Raw genomic sequence first — 25,652 nt, 5'->3', positions numbered from 1 at the left:
AGTTTGGTGATTTTTTAGATCTAACCTCGTCGGTCCAGTTTCGATTTTTTAGATCTAACCTCGTCGGTCCAGTTTCGATTTTTTAGATCTAACCTCGTCGTCCAGTTTGGTGACTTTTTTTTCTCGATTAGTTTGGTGTTGTGATGTTCTTAAGGGGGATGGGGAAAATCATGAAGTAAAAAGGAGATGCACCGCTCAAATCAAGCGATTGGCGCCGCCCAATCAGAGGTCTTTCGTCTTTCTGCTTTAGTTGTACTTCATTATCCATATTTCATCTTTTTGTAATTTTTCTTATTTTTTTTAGTATATTTTTCTGTTTTTTTGGTAATTATAGTTTATTAGTGTTTAGTTACAGTTTTTTAGTGTTATACTAGTTTTTTCAGATTTTTTTTGTAATGTATTTTTCTGGTTTTTTTTTGTATTTGTTTAATTAAATTTTCTTAGTGTTATAGTTACAGTTTCAGTGTTATATTTGATGTAGTTGTTTAAGATTTTTTTTTTTCGATTTTCATATTTTCAAGTTTCTTAGTGTTTATAATAGTGGATTGTTGTCAATATGTAACATATTATAATAGTATTATAATCACAAAATGTTTATGCATCGAGAAATTTGAAAAAAAAATTTTTTTTTTTTGTACCAGGTCATATTGCTGCGGTTTTGACCAGAAAACCGCAGCAATATACTGGATTTTTTCTGATATAAAATGATAATATTGCTGCGGTTTTGTGCTAGAAACCGCAGCAATATATTGAAATATTGCTGCGGTTTAAAACCGCAGCAACATTATTAATACCTATTGCTGCGCCCTCAATTGCTGCGCGCCCAAAAACGCAGCAATAGGGCACTTTTTAACCGCAGCAAGTAGCATTTATTCTACTAGTGAATCACATAAATGGTTCTTTTCACAAGGATGATCTTGAGATTTCTCATTTTGTGAACAGCGGGTTATACAAGATGAAATATGACAATCTATTTCGAAAGATCGTTTGGTTTTAGCATTTTAACAATCTCACTTTCATTATATCATGTATTTTTCTTCAAGATAAATAACCCCAATCATAACAAATTGCTCAAGATAATGTTCATTTTGACTGAATCAACAAATTGGCTTTTCTTCATAGATTATATAAGAAGCTAGTAAAGTTTACCTTAGTGTTTGTTTGCTTTTTGTTTCATGTTTAATTGTTGTAGTGTTAGATTGTAATTTTGATTTTGATTAATGCAAATTTTTACAATGACAAAAATTATAAAACTAAAGAAAGAATAATGTACGACGGTGGGAGCAATACCATGAATAGTGTGCTCCCAACCTTATGCTGTTACTTTTGTTTATCTACTCAGTAGTTGCTTACCATTTTCATGCTATATATAGCCTAACCGTTTATGTGTTCTACCACTATCATTTTCCTTTCCCATACATTCTAGTATACCATCCAACTCTCTCATTACCGTGTCCTTCTTTCCTCCCTCTCTAACCTATAGAAGATGAAGCACTCTCTAGTTATCACAAGAAACGTAGTAGGTGCCATTGGTAATGCTATTGATATTTCTTAGCTTCTATAACTATAATATTTTTATTACAATATTCTTATTAAATATTTATATTCACATGTATCCCCATCTAGATTTTTTTAGTGAAATTGTTCATAGAAATTCAACGTAACATCAATAACTTTTTTGTGATAAATAAATGATGCTAGGAATTCTTTTCTAATTTACTTAATTTTTTATTTTATTTTGAGAGAATATATATTTTTTTTCAATTATATACTTCTTTGCTTAGAGTTTGTTGACGTTGTAGTTTTTGTTTTATTACATCTTTGACATTACTTTACATGTTGTGTCTTATGACAGGAAATGCTATATCTTTCTTCCTATTTGCCTCTCCTACGTAAGTTTAATTTTGAACTAAACCCAAATTGTTGCAAAACATAAATAATAAAGGAAAATAATAATAATAATAATAATAATAATAATAACGATTTTTTATTAGTGAAAAGTACGTATAGTACAAGCAACTGATTGTTAATAATTTTTAGGAAAATTTGCACAAAACTACCTTAAGTTTTCGCTTATTTAGAAACTCCCACCTTTATGTTTTTTTTTTCCTAAATTTCCACCTAAATTTTACAAAACCTTTATAAACTCTCACCACTTAACGACTTTTGCCAAACTTCGTTAGTGGTGGGACCTACATCAGTTGTTTTTTTCCTCCAAACAACTCACCTCCCCCTTCTTATATAAGGGAATTTCTCTTTTCACCCTTTAATCATTCACCCATATCTTATTAAAAGGAGGTATGCCCCCTTTGTTGCTTGTGTTGGATGGAAATTCTCTTATATAAGAAAGGGGGAGTGAGTTGTTTGGAGAGAAAAGCAATAAAAATAAGTAATGTGGGTCCCACCACTGATGGAGTTTGGCAAAATTCTTTAAGTGGTGGGAGTTTATAAAGATTTTGTAAAGTTTAGATAGAAATTTAAGGGGAAAAAATATAAAGGTGGGTGTTTCTAAATAAGTGAAAATCTAAGGTGGTTTAGTGCAAATTTTCCTAATTTTTATTATCATTTTTATTATTTTAAGTATTATTATTATTATTATTATTATTATTATTATTATTATTATTATTATTATTATTATTATTATTATTATTATTATTATTATTATTGTGTGTTTATTAATAAATATGTTCAGGCCAACGTTTATACAAATCTACAAGAAAAAATCAGTGGAGCAATTCAAGGCTGACCCATACTTGGCCACGACGATGAATTGCATGTTGTGGGTGTTTTATGGACTGCCATTTGTTCATCCAAAGAGCCTTCTTGTTGTTTCAACAAATGGTATTGGTCTTGCTTTTGGAATCACATACCTAATTGTCTTCTTGCTTTATGCAGATAACAACACCCGGGTACGTAACTTACTATTTTTATGCGCCCCTATTCTCTGTAGCTCCAATAAGTCCCGCCCCTCAAGTTCTGTGTTGGTTCATATTAAGATAAAGGATGCAGATTGATTTGGTTCTAATGTTCCACAATAGCAAGAGATTGGATGCATTGATTGTACCATTCAAGGGTTTTTAGTTTTGGTGGTGGTCCATATATGAATCATCATAATATTTTGATCTTTATCCAAAACGAAGTTGACAACATGCTTTTATCAAAAACGAAGTTGACAACATGTAAAATATGGAAACCTATAAGTTGTAGGAAAAATTGATAATAACTACCTTTTTTTTATACCAAATTTTAACCTTATCTTTTTATATTATAACTATCTTTTTTATAATAGGGAATTTCCAATGCTAGACTCCCATTTTTAAAATTCTCAAAGTAATTCAACTTCTTTTTCCATTAGTAGGCTTTAGTTTTACTAATTTATCCAAATATAGTATTAATGAGACTTAAACATTAAGTTCATACTTCAGTTAATAATTATGTTCAGTTTTATCTAACTCCTACTAACCATGATTTATTTAGGTCTACACTGCTAACTGACTAACAAAAAATTTCATATATATATATATATATATATATATTATATATTATATATATATATATATATATATATATATATATATATATTATCTGGAAAGATAATTGGTACAAAGACCAACCCCTGCTAGGCTACTTGACGGTAGGGCAAAGCAGCGATTATGCACAAGGGTGCACAATGCTCATTGTGCACCCAAAAAGAGCATATCATTAATATAAAAGAACACAAACTTCTTTTAACAATTTCTTTACTTTGAAAAGAACAAACGACATAAAATTAAGGAGCTTGTAAATTTATATTTATAAAAGAACAAAGGTTATAATGAAAAGAACCTATAGTGAATGAACATTTACACTTAAGGTAAAAGAAACATATACCTTTTAAATTTAAATTTGAAAAAGGAATCTTTAGTTGCAAAATTTAAGGAAACAAATAACAATAATTTTTTAAAATTATAGAGTCTACAAATGACAAAAACGACGTAGTTTAAAAAAAGGTGCATCATGCTCTACATGCACTTGGGTGTATGTACTTATTTACGACTGTAGGGCACACCAGCTTAGAAGCTAGATAGAAGGCTAAACAACCCAGATTTAAATGCTCTAACATATAATTATTGGGATGAGGATTTACATCCTAGGCAATACACTAAAATTTGGGGTGGTACTCCACTGAGCTAATACTACCTTTCCCTCATATCATTAATTTATATGGATGGTTGTCAAAAGTCATGGAAATATATATTATTACTATATTAGTAGTGTAAATTATTGAACAGTGATAGTGCGCCATAATTCTATAAGGATGATAGTTGAGAAAGACATACAATTTACATTTTTTTTTCTTACAAATTCATCTATAAGTGACTAAGTGAGTGAGTAGTTCAAGAATAAATATAGTCACAAACATGACAGTCATGTAGTTTGATAGTTCTACAATGATTATATCTAATTTGAGTATTGATTCCGATGAATATGATTTATTAAGGGATTCACATAATCACATTCTTATGAATCATGAGACTTTAGAGTCCTTATATATGACAAGAAACAACCTTGTATCATTACGGGCTCATGGATATGGAGGTCATTGGAAAAGTTTGAGATCTAATTTGCTGGTTGTTAGGAGTCTAGAGCTAAATAAATCATGATTAGTAGGGGTTGGGAAAAATTTAAAAGAAGTATTAAAATTGAATATGAAATTAACGTTTAATCTTTATTAATATTACTTTTGGGTAAATTAGAAAAATTAATGCCTAACAATGAAAAAAGAAAGAGTTGAATCGATCATTAAGAGTTCTCAAAAATATGAGCCTATCATCAGAAATGAATCACTTATTCGTCAAATTAGTTTTCGCCCCAATTTCACTCGTTCACTGCTCAATATCCTCCAAAAGCAAGCTGCACGCACTTAAGTGATAGCTAAGAAGCTCATTTAGATTTATCTCATTGAGCTTTGCAATTGGGGTTTATGGTTCATCAGCTGGGAGTTGTTGCAATCAAATTGTAAATGAATAAGGTACTAGACTACCACAATTAGGTTGGTTGCTTGCTATCAATTGAAGAGGAGTTTACAACTTCGAAGATAAATATTTTAGTTTTATTATTAGGATTTGCTCCCTCCATTTTTGAAAGGTTGTAACATTTTAATTCACATGCTTGTCGATGCATCGCCATCAACATCTTCAATAATCTATTAGTATAAATTATCAAATATAAATATTTTGTAACTCTACATTAAGGCATATCTTACATACTTAGATTTCACAGATATATTAGTAAAAAAATCCTAGTTAAAATTGATACTTGAATGATGCAATAGTAAAATGTCGGAACTTTTAATGAATAGAGAATGTATGATTAAATAGCTCTATATAGTTTTCAAAAATCTTTTTTCTCCTATGTAAAATAGCATTCTCAAAGAAATCGAAAAACTTATTGATTTCTCCTTCCTAAGATAGTAATTTTCAAAAATATAATTTCAAATTTTAACCTCCTCCTCAAATTCGTTTGGCAATAGATTAATCCTAATCCCTAATTCTTATTATCAAAGGGATTGAGAACTCAAATGAGTTTATTATCAAATAAACCCCTTACTATTGCAAAGGAAAACAAGTAAAATTGGGGCGAAAATTAGAAGCACAAAAAAGTGGTAATTTTTACCTTTTGGAACATAAAGATATTTTTAACATAATAGTTAATTATTATTTCTTCAATCTAGTACAAAAATATGGTAATTACTAATTTTCTCTAATTTATATAAATTCACCTATGTTAGAAATTAGAAAGTCATAGCTTCTAACGTGATTTCGCACACATATAAGGTTGTCAAGTTGAGTGACAACTTTAAATGTGGATTTCATCTAATATAGGGAGTAAAGTCTTATAGTGATAGTATTTAATATCTAGAATTGAATTATATCTATAATATTATGTTTAGTAGCTCTTTAAATCAATAAATACTAGCCTTCATATGCACGCGATGCGTGCGTTAATTTCAAAATTTGTTATTTTATTAGATACTCCATTCGTACTTTATTTATGATTAAACTTAAATGTGAAAAATTCAACAGTTAGATGAATTTAAATATATTAATTCGCTAATGTAAAAAAATAAAAAGGTTTTGAGTGATTGTTAACATTAATTTTTTGTGAATGAATATTGAACAGAAAGAACAAAAATAATAAGTTGGTTTAACTAAATTAAAGAGTATCAAAGGTAGTGAATGTTCAGACTTTTCATGTGCACGTTATGTATGCCATCTTCTTTTATAAAGTATAAATATTTTGTCCATTTAATTTTCGATTGAAGTATTTGATGCATATATCATTTTAAACTTGTTTTAAATGGCAAGTTGGAATGAGAATTTTTAAATGATTTTCTTTTGTAATTTTTTTCATTCCATTAATTAGATCATTAAGGGTATTTTAGGCACTTCAAAAGAGGACACCACACCTCCTCTCTTTGCTTATATAATAGAGATATTGATTATTATTTTAGAAATTTTGAGCAAGAATTTTGAGCACCGTTCAATATTATTCCGCTTTTATTATGGGAAGTTTCTTTAATTGTTATCACTGATAAGTAAAATAACAGTGCAAATTATTTCCAGCAAAATGTTGTCGATATAACAATACTACCGTGTTAGAAAAGAAAAGCTTTAGATTCCCTTAATATGTTAATCACGTACTATAATTTTCCAATATTCAATATGTGGAATATCATAATTACTATCCATGTCTATATTGGGGCAAGGCAATGATAGACTGATAGTAACTTCCCTTATGTAGCTTGCTAACACATGAGGCTACTGGTACTCATGTTATGTCTGTAACCGTACTTTAATTTTATATATTGTCCTTCTTTCCCAAAAAAAAAAAAAGGGCCCTAAGCATACCAGTCTACAAGCTAAATAGTGAAGTGTGTTGAATACGATTTTGTTGATTTGGCTAGTCTGGTACTTCATATGAAAATGATGTAGGAATAGGAAAAGATGAATGAATTGGAATATTACAATTCATGCAATGACTACTTGACTAGATGTATTATGCCCCTACAGCATAAGTAAACGAATTAATTCTGTTTTGAACGCCTTAATTCAAACGAGTATTGCGTTAATATTTGAAGATACAATTACTACTTTCTTTTATAAAGTTTGTAATTACTTGTTAGTCTCGGACGATGCTAGGAGTTATTTTTTTTTATTAAATTCAATAGCTTAACACTACTATTATTAGTTTGTATAATACACGAAAAAAAAGTTTGTATTTTGGACATATTAGGCAAAATTGGCCGTAATACGCCTAACACAATCTATGACTTGAGTGCACAGAGCACCACAAACATTAACTAGTACTCCCTCCGTCCCAAAATATAGTTTCCATTTCCATTTCGGGTATCCCAAAATATTGTTTCCATTTTCATATTTAATTCCACATTTTTCCGTAATTTGTCTAGAAAAATCGTGTCTTGTCATTTATTTGCTTATTGAATTTTGTTTTTTCCTTTGTTTATTCAACCAAAATTTTACAATTAATGTTCTTTCACCAATTATTCTTCATTTTCTCTCCTAAAATCATCTTTTTCCATACAACATTGATTTAAATAAATAAAATTTTTTTACTATGCCTCTTAGATTCTACTTGCATAAATTACCGTGAAAAAAGGGAAATGAGAACTATATTTTGGGATGGAGAGAGTAGTAGAATATCACAAACTATCAGCCTTGGTGCAAAGCAAATCATTAATGATATAGGAGATAAAATCTCTAAAGAATAAAAATTGACCTCTGACATCATTTTTTTTTTTTTTGGCGACAAGAACAAACAAATCAATTAGGAAACTATCTTACCCTGTCTAGCTTCTACTGCTAATTTATGAGCTAGGGTGATATCCATTCTACTACCTTTCTTTATTTCACAAGTGCTAAAATCTCTACTTCAGGCTCTGATATCGTGCATTAAAGTGGCAATCTAAAATGATTAGTGCGGACTACCAATAGCTCTGACGACTTCTACCGAATCCGAGTGAATTTGAAGATGTCGGATTCCTCGCAATTTAGCTTCATATATCCCTCTAAAGACAGCATAGGCTTCTGTTTGGAGAGACGACGATGCGATAACAATAGCATTGCTTTCAAAGGCTCTGGTGCCGTTCACACTGGCTGACCAACCAATTTCAGCTCTTGGATGCTTATTCTTATGCCGTTTCCAGGCTCCATCCACTACCATCACACAAGTATCCTGTTGGTAATTAGAGATCTGAGAAGTTGGACAATCTTGTTGTGCTCCAGTTGAGAAAACGCCGCGCTTACGCGAGGATTCCTTTAAATCTTTACTTTCTGTCCATTCTTTGAGGAGAGCATCCTTCCTATGGATAACGATTGCAGGATCTTCATATATCTGTCTGAAAACAATATTATTCCTGTGGATCCATATCGACCAGAGAGTGACTACGAAATCTGTGACTCTTTCTGACTTGACTCCGTCCTCCTTCCAAAACAACTTCAACAAATTGCGGACCCAATCACATAAGGGGATAGTTTGGCTGGAAATTACTTTGATGCCTAACTTCGAGCATAACCAGACATGTGCTGAGATTTCGCAATCTCGAAATAGATGATTGTCGTCCTCCTTCTGCCGATGGCAAAAGTAACAACTAGGATACAGTGGAATGTTGCGTTTTATTAAGTTGGTATTAGTGGCAAGAGATTTATGAGAAAGCCTCCAAATGAAGATTTTCCATTTGGGCTTGAGATCTGAGGCCCATAGCTTACTCCAAAAGGCTCTTTGATGTTGATCTGTATCTAGATGACCCTTTTGCATCAAAAAGTGGGCATATACATCTTTCACTCTTAAGGAGCCGGATTTGGACTCGATCCATGTATATTGATCTTGGAAGGTTTCTTGTGGGAGATACGTGGATAGAATCCTGATAGAGGTTTCTAGTGAAAAGACTCTCCATACCAATGGTTTGTTCCATGCTTTATTGATTGGAGCCATCAGATCCTGTACTTGCCGAATTCCAATGGTTTCAAGATCGATGCCCGATTTCAGCTGGATAGGCCCACCTTTCAACCATTTGTCTTCAAGAATACTTGTGCTAGATCCATCTCCAATTAGCTTGACGAAACCTTCTGAACAGTCTTGGATCGATCTGCATAACCCTCGGAATCCCCAAGAAACTCTGCCTAACTTGTTTCTTTGTAAAACCATGTTGACCGGAGAGTTTTTGTATTTGGCAGAGTAGACCTGGGATATCAATGACTGTATTGAGTTATGAATCCTGACTGCTTGCTTTACTAGAATCGCTTTGTTGAACAGGTGAACATTCCGGATACCTAGCCCGCCACCTCCCTTGGGAAGTTCCAGGGTAGCGTTACTCTTCCAGTAAATTGGTTTTGAATCTCTGGAGCCCACCCAAAAAAAACGTGCAAAGATTGAGTTTAATTTATCTGCAATCACTTGCGGGATGAGGAACACACTAAGAATATTTAAATTCAGCATAGTGAGCACACTATAAATGAGGATGACTCTTCCTGAAATAGATAGGGATAGATGGTGCCAGCTTAAAAGACGATTTTCAAGTTTCTCTACTAAGGGAAGGAATTGTCTTGTCGATCTTCCATTAACCTCGATGTTACATCCGCGATACTTCCCTATTTACTCAGCAGAGGGAGTATTAATTATTCTCCGCATTTGTTGACGACTCTCTATTGGTATATTAGGACTGAACATGATGAGAGATTTGTGGAAGTTTATTACTTCTCCCGACAACCTACTAAATTTATCCAATATGCTCTTGACTCCTGCACAAGTTTCAGGTGAAGCTTTGAAGAAAATCAGGGCGTCATCTGCAAAGAATAGGTGAGAAACAGAAGGTCCTATTCGAGAGAGCTTAATTCCCTTAAAAGTTTTGTCCTCAGAGGCTTTCGTTAATAATCTAGAAAGAATTTCCATGACAAGAATAAATAGATATGATGATAAAGGATCTCCCTGTCTGAGGTCGCAGGTAGGGTTGAAACTTTGTGATGGTTCTCCATTTATGAGGATGGAGTACGAGACGGTAGTGACGCATTGCATGATCCAGTGGCAACAAATAGCTGGAATTTTCATCTAAGAGAGTAGCTAGTGGAGGAAATTCCAATCAACCTTATCATAGGCCTTGAACATGTCGATTTTCAGAGCAGCATAGTATTGTTTTCCGCTCGTACGCTGTTTTATTCCACCCACTAGTTCATGAGCAATGAGACAATTGTCTGCCATGAGTCGTCTTGGGACGAGGGCATTTTGAAATGGAGAGACGATGCTCTGCAATATTGGTTTGAGTATGTTGGAGATTATTTTTGAAATGATTTTGTATATCACATTGCACAGACTTATTAGTCGATATTGATTTGCTTCTTCCGGTCTCTCCTTCTTGGGTATTAGGCATATATTCGTGTGATTCCACTCTCTAAGGAGATATCCCGAAGAGAAGAAGTGAGAAACTGCTTGCCATATATCCTTACCCACTATAGACCAATATTTCTGATAGAAAATGGCGGGAATTCCGTCCGGGCCAGGGGCTTTGAGACTACCCATTTGAAACACCACTAGTCTTACTTCCTCAAAAGTAATTGGTTTGATCAGATTGGTTTGTTGATCTAAGGATATCTGGGGAATGAGATTTTGGATTGAAGCAAGTTCCTCCCAATAATTATTATCGAGTTGAGCACCCTAGTAAATATGAGAGAAATAGTTTAGCACTTCTTGATGAATGTCCTCTTTTTTTGAGATCCATTTCCCTTATGTGGTTTTGAGCATCAGAATTTCATTTCTCCGCTTCCTATTTTGCTTTCTGAAGAACCATTTGGAATTAGTATCTTCCCACGCTCTCCATTTACCTTTTGCTCTTTGCTGCCAATATTGCAATTGAAGCTCTACCTTTCCTCTTGCTACTTCCTTTGCTTGCTCATCAATAAATCCTCCATCAGCAAAAGGAAGGCTGGTTTGTATTTCACTACATTTGTCGAGGCATTCCTCCCAGCTGATATTATGACACTGCTTATACTCTTTGCACCACTTGAACAGTCGGTACCTAATTTGGCGACACTTCTGAGCTAGGATGTACATCGGGGATCCATTAGCAGGGATTTGCCACTGGTCCGATACTATATTCGAGATTTCCTTGAAGTCTAAGCACCATGCTTCCATTTTGATAGGCGTTCTGATCTTGGGTTTTGACGGTGATGTAAGAAGTAAAATGGGGCTATGGTCAGAAACTAGAATAGCATATACTCTATCCAATCTTTCATATATTCTATCCATTCCTGATCTATTGTTGCACCATGTGTAATGTTGTCCATGGTAGTTCACTTCAGTTAAACCCAAATTACTCTTCCATGTGGAGAATTGCTCCTTACCCGGGATATGATCAGAACCCCCCAGTTTTTGATTGAGATATTCGACTTGATTAAAATCCCCCATTATTACGCTATCTAATGTGTTTTGGACCTCCGACATCATTGATGGTATGCTTTGCACCAAGGATATTTGTTTTTGATATTCTGGCTACTAGCCAATCATTGACTGTCAATGTTTGTGGTGCTCGCGCAGCAAGTCATACTTTGTAGTATTACTGCCAATATTGCCTACTTTTCGGGATATTCATAATACTTGTAACATATATATTTCTTTTGGGTAAAATTTGATACAAAGAAAGCATCCTTTATGTTTAATCACTTGGGTCATGCTTAATTAGTATAGAAAATTAAGATCACTTGGCAATAAGCTAATTAAATGTGGAACTAATGTGTGACGAAATAACTTACAATATGACACTTGTACAAACTTATTCTAAATCTGCCAAGCGGCTAAAAAGGTTTTTTTTTTATCTTATCAATATTGATGGGATAAAAAGTTTGTAAAATGTGTGATATAGGCGGTCCCTTGGGCCTTTGAGGGTGTCTTTTTTTTTAACATTAGACAAACTTGCATTAATAAAAAGTCGAATTACGACTTAGAGAGCATACTAACCAAACATAAGGAAATCATCATAAACAAGATTAGCTACTAAAACAGGGGGATGGGGCATAACATTTCTTCCGACAAGGATAGCAGACGTCCTCAGTATAGCAGGATGAACTTCTCTTGGATCCAATACGCACCCTGTAAAATAAAGGGTTAAAAAAGAGGGACTTCGACGCATTACCGTATTATGTTGTCTGTTGATTTTAGAGTGCAAACGAGAGGAGATTTTCATCTTGCTGGTAGACTGATTGTTGACCCATGAAGTTTACTTTGCCAGCGAGCAAAAGGAGGTGCTTGGAGGTACTAACAAAGAGACGCAAGACGACTTTTTGGAATCCATACTTGTAGCTAGCCGCAACGTCGGGGCCTAAATGAGTTTGTTTACACTGCTTATACCCTAAAACAGGGGAGTGTCTCATCTCCATGGGTGTATGGTAATCTATAGTCATGCTGCAATCCATCCTTTATGATGGATTTAAAGTTCGGGTGCTGACCATTTGGTTTTGGGAAGAGCAATGGTAATGAAAATTTCTCCCCGTTGACATCACCCTGTACATTGAGGGGGGATATGCAAATAGGTATCCTGCGCTTTCCGATTTGAAAATCGGAAATTGGACCCTTTAGATTTCATTTTTGTTTTCCCAGAAGTAGACTCCATGACTGAATTAGTAAGTTTTAATGTCGTAATCTGTTCCAACAACATTCATTTTCACCTTCTCTAGGAAGGTTTGATTCTTCTCCACTTTGATACTGGTGGTACCCAGGTATGATTTCCTTTCTCCTTTTCTCCTCCTTTCAAAGGAGTGAATATTTACTCAACACTTCATCCTCACCGACTACTGTAGCACTAGTAGCAAAAAAATTTGAAGACAACCCTAATAATGACGATACTTCATTTAATTTTTGTTGAAATTCTCCATTATTTGAGTGGAATTTAAGAGCTTGGATAAGATCTATTAACGCTATGTCGGGTTGGCTAAGTTTAAAAGCTCTCCTAAAATAAGCTTTGGCATTGGTAGCGTCATACATTAAAACAAGAGACACAACTCACCCACTTTCTGAAAATCCTTTTCCTAGCTTGATAAAACACGCAGCCAAATTCAGATTAATAGATAAAACTAGGCTTGAAAAAACAGAATTTCCCTCCTCATTACTAACGTCCGCAAAAAAAAAAAACTTGATAGCTTAAATATAGTGTACAATGGATGACTTAATGTCATTGTTTCTGTAAAAAGTATTACCCTTAGCTTTCAAACTTTGAGCATACTCGAATATATCAAACGGATTAACAATAAAATCAAGCCTCTGGACCCAACTAGTTAAAGAACAATCATGCTCGTCAAAGTGATAAAGGCACAGTTCCCCCTTTAACTCATCAATATTGTTCATGATTTCTAAGATAACGAGATAACTCTAAAGACTAAAACGATAAAAACCACTAGTATATAAAGAGGCACCAACGCCTCTGAAATCAGCCTAAACTAGTTTGTGAAAAGCTACGACTAGTGGAATTGAAGCAACTAGGAAAATAAGAAAGTTGAATTGATAACCTCACAACAGAAGATCGTAATTACTGACATCGGGTGGTGGTGGTGAGTCGCCCGCGCCCAGAAAAGAGAAGCTGATGTTTTCCGTTGTTGTGGCGGTTGACTTCGAGTGCCTGCCTTCTTCGCGACTCCTGAAAACCACCTTTTACGATACCGACCGTATGGCTACTGTGGGGGAAAGGAGGTTGAGCTCGCCGACGACCTTTGTAGAGCCGGAGATGCTCAAGCCGTGAAGGTGCCATCAGGATTGGGGGGGGGGGGTAGCGCGGCGGAAGCGATTTGAGTTTTCGCTAGAATGTTCGCTAGGGTTTTTTCGGCTGTTCGTTGAGTTTAGTATCTTTAGTTGTCCTTTCTCCATGGCCTTTGAGGGATGTCATCCCTTGAAATTTTGCATTTCTATAATAGAATATAGAGCAAGAAGAAGAAAAAAGAATACCCCAATCACAATTGTATACGAAAAAAGTATAGCGAAAGAAGTAGTAGTAAATTGACTTTTTATATTGGAAAATTGAACCAAGATGAAAAAAAAATAAAGAATAATTAGGTAGCATTATGACAAAATAGAAGTAGTATTATGTTTTGTTGTTAATGTGGAAAAGTGAATAGTGTCAAAAGTTCATGTCTTATACTCCCTTTTTTTTTGTTTTTTCATTATGACTTTGGTTTTCTTATGGTCTCCAAGATGCCCCTTGGACCGTTAATAATATCTTCAATTGTGTATTGATAAATATTATAAAATCTCGATAACTTAAATCTACGTATGGGAAGAAATCTAATAAGATGTCACATGATGATGTTACATGTTATATATTAGTGTTAAAATTTGGTGAAACAATAATGAATTTTGACTTTGAAAAAGCAAATGGGTAAATGAAATGAAAAGGACATAATAACTATTAGAAATTAAAAGAGAAGAAGTAATGTTAGAAATTAAGGATTAAAAAATATATATTAGGGACGTGATTAATCATTGTCCTCAAGGAAATATTAGCCCCCACTAGAAATAATTGCAATCAGCTTACTTACTATTTCCTCCCTTTTTTTTAATTTACTCACTTCACTTTGGGGGAAAACCAAGGAGGAAGAGATCTTTTCTCTAGGAATAGAATGGAACAGTGACCTTGTCATCTTCTTCTCAATACATCCTGTATTGTTGCCATGGCGGGGAAATCGAGTGGAAATGCTCAAGGGGGTAAGAATGGTAAAGAGAATGAGAAAGTAAAACCAAAAGTTCCATCATCGGATTCGCAAGCTTTGAGAACGAATTCAATGGAGGAACTATTAGGCATTGAGGCATTGGATTTTGGTTTAGGGATTAGACAGCCTATGACACCTAAATCTTCAGTGCAGGAGTTGAGACAACAGTCTGAAATTCGTCGCGCCTTCAATGAGTGGCTTTAGTCCATCCATAGGAGTCCGGATGTGAATAGAACACAATCTGTTCGTGGAATGGCAACTGAGGAAGGTATTACTATTCCTATCTTGTAGCAATTTGACAATGATATTAATGTCGATCATGAAGTAAATGATGAACTGATTGATATTGAGAATAAGAAATTGGATGAGATAGATGATCCAATCAGAGCTCAAGCTAAACGAGTGTCTATAGAAATGGAAGATATACAAGATGAAATAGATTACTAGAATTCTTCCTTAATCTGTTATATGTTAGGTGCAAATCCACCTATTCAAGTAAGGGAAGGATATTTTAGGAGAATATGGAAGAATCATGGTGTCATTGATGAAGTAGCCATGGTAAAGAGGGGAATATTTTTTAGTGAGGTTTAAGGCGATGGATGCCAGATATCATGTTGTGCTGGATATTATTTCTTTGATAGAAAACCATTGATCGTGAAATAATGGAATTCTAACATGGATTTTGAGAAGGATGATCTCAAAATAATACCAGTTTAGGTCCAGCTGAAACTGAACTTGAAATATTGGGGAGAGAAGTCATTACATAAGATAGCTGCTCAGATTGGCGATCCAATCAAGCGAGATGAGGCAACTAGAAATTGAGACAAATTACAATATGCTCATATCTTAACTAAGGTTAAGATCAGATACATCACAAGCTCCCTAAATATGTTCAGTTTTGGAATGAAAAAGGGGAGCTCACTGAAGTTCCAGTGACATTTGAATGGACACCTATGCAATGTAAGCATTGCAAAGACTTTGGCCATGGAGCAAATGAGTGTAGAATGAAGCGAGTTAAATAGGTGTAGAGGCCTAAACAAAATGTTCCAATCACTAAACTAGCACCAGTTGAGCAACAACCAGTGATCAATGCAGGGACTGTGAGTCAGATGGAAATGATGGATTTCAAAAAGCACTGGAACGTATTAGAGTAAGAAGTTCTGTAAGTGCCACCACAAGCACACAGAATCACTTTCAAGCTCTAATAGCAGAAGAAGGAAGGCTAGTAAACAGTGAAGGTGCAGAGGATGATATACATAAGGGAGGGGGAAAACCTCCCATATTGAATGGATAAAATCCTTTGCTAGAATGTTAGGGGTATCAATAGCACTAGGAAGCAGTTGGAGGTGAAGAATTATATTCAGTCAACTGTAGTAGGTGTTATTGGCCTCTTAGAAACCAAGGCAAAAGCTCAAAATAAACCTTGGAATGTTATATATATCAAATAATGTGTAATGGATGATGTTTTACATCCAACTCATCCCTGATTGATAGGGGAAGAATACTGATAGCTTGGAAGGCCCAAAAGTTTTCATTTGAACAGTTGTAAATGTTTGGAGCAATATATTCATTGCCTTTTGAAACCTGTAAATGGAGATAGGGGATTCTATGTTACTTTCATTTATGCATTTAATGAAAGAGTTAAAAGGCTGAAGTTGTTGGAGGATTTGAAAATACTCAAGACAACTCTTCCATGGATGCTATGTGGAGGTAATTGTGTTATAAGCACTGAAGAAAGAATTGGGGCATCAGTTAGAGATGCTGAAATGGTTGATATTACAACCTGCATGATATGTTATGGATTACAGGACATCAAATTATTAGGCAATTTTTATACATGGAATAATAAACAAGAGGGTGTACACAAAGTATTCTCTAAACTTGACAGAATGGTGGTAAATCAGTCATGGTTAGATGCTTGTCCCTCTGCAGAAGCCTCTTTTTAGAATGAAGGTGACTTTGATCACACCCCTATAATGCTGACAATACACCTAGTTACTAATAGGGGGAAAACCATTCAATTATTTCACCATGTGGAGGACTTCTCCCAAGGTTCGCAGAGATAGTTAGAAGAATTTGGAGTATAGAGATACAAGGGACATAGATGTTTCAAATTATGAATAAGTTGAAAGCCATCAAGGTGGGATTGAAAGTGTTGAACAAAGAAGGATTTTCAGACATACAAGCAGCACATATTCAGGCATATAAGAACATGATGAATGCTCAACAAAGGATGCATGAAGATCCTAGAAACATGGTATACATTGAAGAAGAATTGGTGGTCAGGAAAAGACTAATTGGATCAAGGATGGTGATGAATATACATCCTTGTTCCATCAGAGTATTAGATCCAAGAAGATTTAAAATCAGATATACAATATATATGATGAGAATGAAGTCTGGTTTGATAATCCATAATCAGTTTCTCATGCCTTCTTCTCATATTATCATAAATTACTTGGTGGTTATGTACAGCTAGGAAGATAGTGATGCAGCAATTGATCCAGGAGGGGCTTGTAATTACAGATGAACACAGGGCAATTGTCATTGCTCCATATAATGTGGATGAGATTAAGAAGACTCTATTTTCTATCCCAGGGTCCAACGCATCAGGTACAAAGGGTTTGGGACATATTTCTACAGGGATGGGTCTGTAATTGGTGATGATGTTACTGTTGCTGTCCTTGATTCTCTTCAAAATGGTAGAATTTTTAAGGAGGTAAATACTACTATAATCACACTCACCCCAAGACATATTACCCTAAAAATGTTACTGAATTCGACCTATCTCATGTTGTATAAAATGTTACTGAATTTCAACCTATCTCATGTTGTAATACATTATACAACTGTATACTAAGGTTATCTGTAACAGACTAAGGCTAGTCCTTCCTGACTTGGAAAATCAGGGGGGTTTTGTTCATGGTAGATGTATAATCCATAATATCATGGTGATTCAAGATTTAGTTGAACAATATGGTAGAAAACAAGCTAAACCAAGTTATTTACTAAAAATTAATCTAAAAAAGGCATATGATACTGTTAATTGGGAGTTCCTAAGAGAAATGCTTGAGGCATTAGGATTTCCTTTAGAATTTAGAGTGTTGGTTATGGAATGTGTAACAACACCTAAATTCTCTTTGATGATTAATGGGGTGATGGAAGGTATTTTCAGTTCCACTAGAGGTTTGAGACAGATCTGGGACTTCCAATATGTGCCAAGAGAATAAATATAACACAATGTGAAGTGTTCATAGAAAAGATAATAGCTAAGATTAGAGTGTGGAGCTTTAGGAACTTATCTTATATAACCAGGGCTTAATTAATCAATTCAGTATTGATGAGCATACATCAATATTGGGCTCAAGTGTTTGTCATGCCTCAGCAGGTGCTAAAACAGATATGCAGATCATTTATATGGAGTGGGTAATATTTCACTCTTAAAGTTGGATACATTGCTTGGGAAAGAGTATGCACACCTAAGAATGTAGGAGGTCTTGGATTCAAGATGTATTTAAATAGAATGTAGCCTATCTAGGTAGATATGTGTGGGCCATATCTACCAAAAAAGATAGTGCGTGGCTCAAATGGATACATTCAGTGTATCTCAAGGGGGCTGATTGGTGGGGTTATGTTCCTAAAGCAAGCTCAAGTTGGTACTGGATGAAGCTTTGCCAGATTAAAGAGCAATTGAAACAAATATTTAGTGAAGCAGATTTCAAGAACATGGTACATTATTCAGTAAAGAAAGTGTATGACACTTTGGTGAAAGAACAAGAAAGAATCAACTGGGATAATAACAGTATGGAATAGGTTGAATCTACCAAAACATAGGTTCATCATCTGGCTAGCTATACAGGGTAAGCTGCAGACTACAGCACGATTAGCTGCAATTAGTGTTAGCAACAGTGATGCATGCTTATTGTGTGCTCAACATAAAGAGGATCATCAACATCTCTTCTTCAGATTCCCCTTCAGTTTTGCTTGCTTAAGATATCTTAAGGGATGGATGAAATGACCGGCACAAACAGATGAATTACAACATCTGCTGAAAGTCTAAATTTCAAAACAAGTGTTATTAGCTGGGGTTGCTGCTATTGTTTACATGATATGGCAGGGTATAAATAAAGTATATTGGGATCATTGTGCTCCAAATATAGATACGGTATGTAAGCAAATGATAAGTATAATGACAGCTAGAGTGAGGGTAGTATTACCACAAAAGATCACTAGGAAAGATAGTGAATGGTTTTTAAGTTTGTGAATTGATGTATTTGCTCTTGTAATGGTGTGAGCCTCATGCTTAGTGCTTGTCTAAGAGTGAGGGGGTCCAACCTAGTTAATTGGTTTGTCTCCCCTTTGATAGGTTTTGGTTATAAAATTGTGGTTTATATATAATACTCTCACTTGCTTAGCAAAAAAAAAATCAAGGAGGAAAGTACAAAAGTATGAGAGATAAGCTGAAAAGGTGGAGAGAGAAACAAACGAGTGGGTTAAAATATTAAAAAGTGAAGGACATGGGTGAAAAAAGAGAAGAAAGTAGATGTGATATGTTATCAAAAATAGAAAAAGCAGCAGTGTGTAGAGTAAAAAGAAAGACTAAAAAGAAAATGTGTATATTAAAAAGAAACGGAGGGAGTATAAGTTTTCTCCAGGAATTCCCTAATTATTGAATCAATGGTAGCGTTACATTAAATTCTCATGTGAGTTTTCTGAAAAATCGTAAAAAGAATAAAATAAAGTAGATTAAGGAGATTAGGATATATTTATAACCAAGAACAAAGTTACTAACATAATTTTATTCCAAAATGTGACTAAATAGATAAAATAATAAAGTTTAATCTTAATAACAAAATGCAAAGTTCTCCAGAAAAACTATTCAAACAATAAACTGGTTCCAACAAATCCACAATACCACTGTCTTCATTAATATTTTTTTATGCGGACTTACCCTTAAATCCAAAATACCAATACTAAATACGATAGACAAGAAGAAATGTTTTAGTAGGGTGTAGTATACCTCCTTACTAATACATGGTAAATTGACTTACTGAAAGTCAAACTAAACCAGCTGAAAGTAGGAGATAGACGAGATCATTTAAGAGAAATATCGAGTTAATGACAGGAGACTATATCACATAGATTTATGGGTGATAATTTAAATAACTAAACTTTTTTAAAACATCTCAAAGATGAATACAATATCTAGCACTAACGTTTAAGAGTTCTAACACATTTGAAAGTACATGTCAAATTTTCAGTGGAAGGTCCTCCGATGGATTGCGGTAGAAGTAGCTTTCATGGCAATTGTGGTGATGATCACAATGTTATGTTTCCATACAACACAAAGGAGGTCTTTTTTCGTGGGAATTCTTTGCGTGATCTTTTGTCTTGGGATGTATGTTGCACCCCTTACAATTATGGTATGCCCCTATAATTTGGCCCATAAACTAATGTTTTAGAGAACTTTACAGATTTATTTTGGCTACTTTGTATTGTAGGGATTATCTATATGAATTACTCTTGTTTGTACTAATGATTAATTGATGGATTGATATGTACAGGGTACAGTGATTAAGACCAAAAGTGTGAAATTCATGCCCTTTTGGCTTTCAATTGGCAATTTAGCTAATGGGGTTATATGGACAATTTATGCATTTCTTCCACTTGACCAATGGATCCTTGTAAGTCATGCTCATATCATTAAATACAGAACATACCCCTTTTGTTATGGATATTTAATGTTTTCACTAATATAGTAGATCGACATGAATATGAAGGGAATGACGGTTGGAAAAAGAATGTTCATATAATGAAGAGCGGAAATGAGAAACTATATTCAAAAGACGAGAATTTTGAATCCTGTCACCATTAAAAGTTGATAGGAACAACACGATGGTTGAATTAAATAAAAGGCATTTTAAATTTTTTGAGTTTCTTGTCAATTGAATTTTACATCAAGTTAATTTTGGGTTAGACCAATTTTCAATTAGGTCACTTTTACAATGGCTTGTTTTAGGCTTTATTCAAGTCGAGTTTTGATGGTTCGGATTGTGTAATATTTTCACGTATCATTATTTTCATGTTAAGGAACTTCAAGTTGGATCAACTTTGTTAAATTTAGGTGTGACTGTGTGAGTAAGAAAAAGGTGGAGAACGTGTGTGAAGAAATTAAGATGGGATGAAAAATTTGTCACATAATGAAAGTAGCTAGAAAAACAAAGAACATCCAATAATGAAAATTCAGTAGAATAAAAAGGGTTAGAGGTAATAATCGAATCATCATTCATAACTAATAAACTAACATAACTTTAAAAATCTATTAAAAATTAACCTAATGCAATATCCAATAACTAACCGTTTAACATAATGATTACACAATTATGCAACCTGACTATAATTTTTTTTATATCTTGTTATCATGTGCATCTCACGTGCATAACTAGATTGTACTCTCCCGTTTATAATAGATGTTATATTTTGACGTATATATTTGTCAATGTGCAATTTTGCTCTTTAATATCTCTAATTATTCATTATTAAAATTATAGAAAATTGATATTATCAAAATTGCCGGACAAATATATTCAACAGCTTCTTGTAAGTTAATATTGGGTTTATTCATAAGTAGAAATCTATGTTTAGAAAAGTGTATCCAAATAGTGTAATAGTTATAATGAAGCATTTATTAAAAAACAGATAAACAAGAGGTATGAATTTGGTACTAACATACACCACGCCACATAGATATGGCATGTCATATACATAGAAAATTCCAACTTTAGTGTCCCGAAGTCTTGTCTAATCCAAGTTTAATTTATATAGACCCTGACCTTTTCAATTTTCATATAGCAACTAATTGCCGTAAGGTTACAAATAATTCAACTTTAATTTGTGCTCTAAGGGTAAAATAGTGCCAAATATCCGTCAATTCACACTTTTTTTTTTTTTTGACGTGAAGATCATATTCACACTTCAATACTTAATGTGTTAAAATCATATTAATGTGTAGTTGCATATAATCATATTTTTATAATAATTATTAATAGAAAATTGGAGATTTTAATGATCCAACAATTGTATTTGCAACGCGAAAATCAAATGATTGCGCCTGAAAAATGGAGGAAGTTTGAAATCAAATTTTTAAAAACTAAATACATGAATCTAACATGATCTTAATTTATTATTCCTTATGTATAAGCGTAAAAATATGGTCAGATTAGTCATACTACAAAACTAAATCGGATCATATATATACTAGCAAGTTATCACAATAAAGCATATATTAATTGATTCAGATCAAGTCACTTTAATTATTTTAGGTGAAAGGAATATACCTAATTATCATCCGACCTTGAGCTGCATGTTAATGATAGATTTACGCTCGTCTCAACAATAACTTTGTTTAAATGATTGAAAAATAACGATGCATGATCCCGGTGCACACTCACTTTTGGTACACTTAGTATCATATGACATCCGTTTCTATTTGATATAATCAGTTTTGTATGACCTAATCGCTTTTATATAGTGGTTTATTGTATAATATATTCGATTTTTATATGACATACTTAATTTTCTCTATTATATTCAAATTTTATTTAACATAGTCAATTTGAATTAACAATCATTACTGTTAACCCGGTGCATACAAGATTTACGGTTTGGATGATCCACGAGTCAATGACATACCCTCGATTGAGGCGTTTTTTTTTTTGGGGCTCGCCTCAACTAAGAGAGCGGAAAAAATCTATAGCAAAATTTTTAAAAAATGAAAATGTAGGAGATAGGGTTGAAAGTTATTCTGATTAAACTGAAATTCAATTTAGTCCAAATGAAATGAGTAATTTTGATTAGACTCGGACTATGTTCGGATTGGATTTGAATTGATTGTTTTTTAAATTTTAGAGTTTTGGATTATTTTGGATTGAGGGTGATTGGATCCAAAAATCCAAAGACTGAATGACTAATAAAGCCTTTTATTTTATATTTGGAATTGGACTTAACTTTTTTCAGATAAAATTTATGGGTTTGTATGAATTATTAGTTGTTAATACTAAATTTTATAGTTTTAAATGAATTATGTATATTATCGAATACTTTGTTTTGATATGTCTGAATTATTTCATCAAAAGAATGGAATTTAAAATTTTGGATATTGTCGATTGGATCCAATATAGTAGTTGAAAAGTCAGTTTGGATTAGTTTAGGATCAAACTCCTATTGGTTTGAAATTGGATTGGAAAACTGAAATTGAAATTTTGTTCAGATTAGATATGATCGATTAGGCCCAAATTTAAATTGTATTCTAAATTTTCACCCCGAGTATGAGATTAAAAGAGCATTTCATCAATAAACATCAATTATTATTATTATTATTATTATTATTATTATTATTATTATTATTATTATTATTATTATTATTATTATTATTATTATTATTATTTATTTATTTAATTATTTCTTAGTTATATATGTGCTTTCTCCCTATTGGGAGAAAGAAGGTCACGTTAAACACGTGTTTTTTTTAGGGAATGAAACGCTTGTGTTAGTTGGATGCTAATTCTATTAGATCCCACCTTTCATATTTTTGGCAATATGTGTAATTTATTTCAAGGTCAAACTTTAAAATTTTAAACAACAATCACTACTGTATAATATTTTGTTGGATTAATCTGAATATTTAGTTTTTAACATTAAATTTTCATAATTTTATACTAATTCCTAGTAGTTGATGGAATTAATGTTTGAAGTAGTGCACTGGAGATCATAAAATTACTAGTTTTCAAGAATTATGGAACGAAAGAAATAATTATTTGTTTCGTTTACATAAAAGTGTAACACTTTCCTTTTCATGATTTAAAAAATATCCTAACATGTAATTTAGCTATGTTAAAGATACATAAAAAGTTTGAACAGTAAAAAATTACATTGAAATAAGTCCAACTGGATCCCATAAAAAAGAGTTTCGATTTATACAAGTGTAAAATATAGTGAAATAAACTGAATTTTGACAGCCAAAATGCTAGTTTTGCACCTATATATATGTAAATGGAGAATCCATATATTTTGTATTTCGATAGTTGTAAGTTTGTAATACTTTAATTTATGCAATATTCATAAACTACTTTGATCATAGCTTTTTTTTCTTATATAGAAAAATAATGTTAGGTAGGATCATCTCAATATAGATTTCTAAAATATTAATTATTATAATTTTTGTTCATAGATTATTGATGATATTCAATGATAAATGTAGATTGTTGATGATATTCAATGATGAATGTTGTACGGTGATAAAAATGAAACTCAAAAGTGTTTTAATGCTTTAAAAGACACGAAGTACTTATATTTTGTGTAACTAACTTATGATGTAGGTCCCCAACGGCATCGGAGTTATATCAGGCGTTGCTCAACTGATTCTTTATGCTTGTTATTACCAACGTACAATGAAACAAATGGAGGATGAAAAGAAGCCAAATCAACTTGAAATGTCTCAGGAAAAGATGTCAGCTTGAATTTTTTTTTTTTTTTACTTAGATTAAAACAATGAAGAAGGAAGTACACCCATTCTACTTTCGCTATATAGCGAGGTTATGAGCCTGGCTTACCTCTTCCCTTGTGACTTTAATACAGCAGAGACTATTAAAATTTAAAGCTAGTGATCTTATTTCCCTAATTATGCTTTTGATGTCCTTGATGTTTGATTTTAAGAACTCCTTAAGATGTAAGCTTGATATGATACCTTATTTTGAAGTTCAAAAACTTGTGTGATTAGGGAGAATTTGGCACATAAAATTCGATTGACATTAGCTCTCACCAATTTCTCCTCTCTTATACTAGAAATATATTCTACATTTAGTGTTTTCCTTTTTCTATTCCATATCCTTTAATTACCGAGAATCAAGGTTGACCTAGTAATTGTAAGGTTTTCCTTCCATCCCTGAAATAAGGGTATGATTTTCATCACCCCTTGCAAGATTTCCCCTTTCTTGCACGGAAATTCTCCTTATCTTGTAAAAAATAAAAATATTTGTTAATTACTTCCAGGAACTTTCTAATCGTAGTAAGCAAAGCTTTATTACTTTGGAAAATAAATACCCCTTTCACTTTAAACTTATCTCTTTTCTATCACTTGTTGATCTACTACAAATTGGTTCGTTGACAGAGACTCATTCATCAAATGTAAGTTCTTCATAAAAACCAAGTCAACTTGCATGAATTTAGAACTATACAAATCAAAGGATCGCTCGTAGAAGGTTTCAATATATATATATATATATATATATATATATATATATATATAAAAGTAATGAGTTCGTATTGTGTCGGACTCGTCTGACACAATATTCTCGCCAGACGACTTCACTTGAGTTTCAGGTAGTCTTCATTTTTTTTCAGGTAGTCTTCATTTTTTTCAGTTAGTCTTCATTTTTTTTTTCAGTTAGTCTTAATTTGTTTTCAGTTAGTCTTCGTTTTTTTCAGTTAGTCTAAATGAAAGTAAGTTACCTCTAAATGAAAGTAACTTAGGTCTAAATGAAAGTAAGTTACCTCTAAATGAAAGTAACTTAGGTCTAAATGAAAGTAACTTAGGTCTAACTGAAAGTAACTTAGGTCTAAATGAAAGTAACTTAGGTCTAACTGAAAGTAACTTAGGTCTAAATGAAAGTAAGTTACCTCTAAATAAAAGTAACTTAGGTCTAACTGAAAGTAACTTAGGTCTAAATGAAAGTAACTTAGGTCTAACTGAAAGTAACTTAGGTCTAAATACAACTAACTGAAAATTTCAAAAATACCTGGAATCATCTTCTCTTCCCCTCTTAACTACAGTACAAATAAGAAGAAATTGTGCTAGAATCTCATTTGCACATGTCAATGAAAAGGACCCGATATTAACAACACCCT

The 25,652-nt window shown here is 33.1% G+C and overlaps 1 protein-coding gene across 2 annotated transcripts; it reads left to right on the top strand.

Annotated features, from left to right (window-relative positions):
* The first annotated feature begins 1,295 nt into the window (after positions 1–1,295).
* On the top strand, positions 1,296–24,570 carry LOC104884971 (bidirectional sugar transporter SWEET4). Of its 2 annotated transcripts, none has more exons than XM_048641438.2 (6): positions 1,296–1,532; positions 1,856–1,892; positions 2,693–2,909; positions 20,009–20,170; positions 20,312–20,431; positions 20,528–20,856. In XM_048641438.2, exons 1-6 carry the CDS (start codon positions 1,487–1,489, stop codon positions 20,558–20,560), a joined length of 615 nt encoding a protein of 204 aa, XP_048497395.1. In that variant the 5' UTR covers positions 1,296–1,486; the 3' UTR covers positions 20,561–20,856. The 2 variants fall into 2 exon arrangements, with proteins under 2 accessions (XP_048497395.1, XP_010667981.2); XM_010669679.4 differs by lacking the exon at positions 20,528–20,856 and adding an exon at positions 24,125–24,570 and having other exon boundaries at positions 1,302–1,532.
* The last annotated feature ends 1,082 nt before the right edge of the window (positions 24,571–25,652 follow it).

Source organism: Beta vulgaris, chromosome 3, assembly GCF_026745355.1.
Source record: "Beta vulgaris subsp. vulgaris cultivar EL10 chromosome 3, EL10.2, whole genome shotgun sequence".
Lineage (NCBI taxonomy): Eukaryota > Viridiplantae > Streptophyta > Magnoliopsida > Caryophyllales > Amaranthaceae > Beta > Beta vulgaris.
This window is presented reverse-complemented; position numbering and strand designations above follow the sequence as displayed.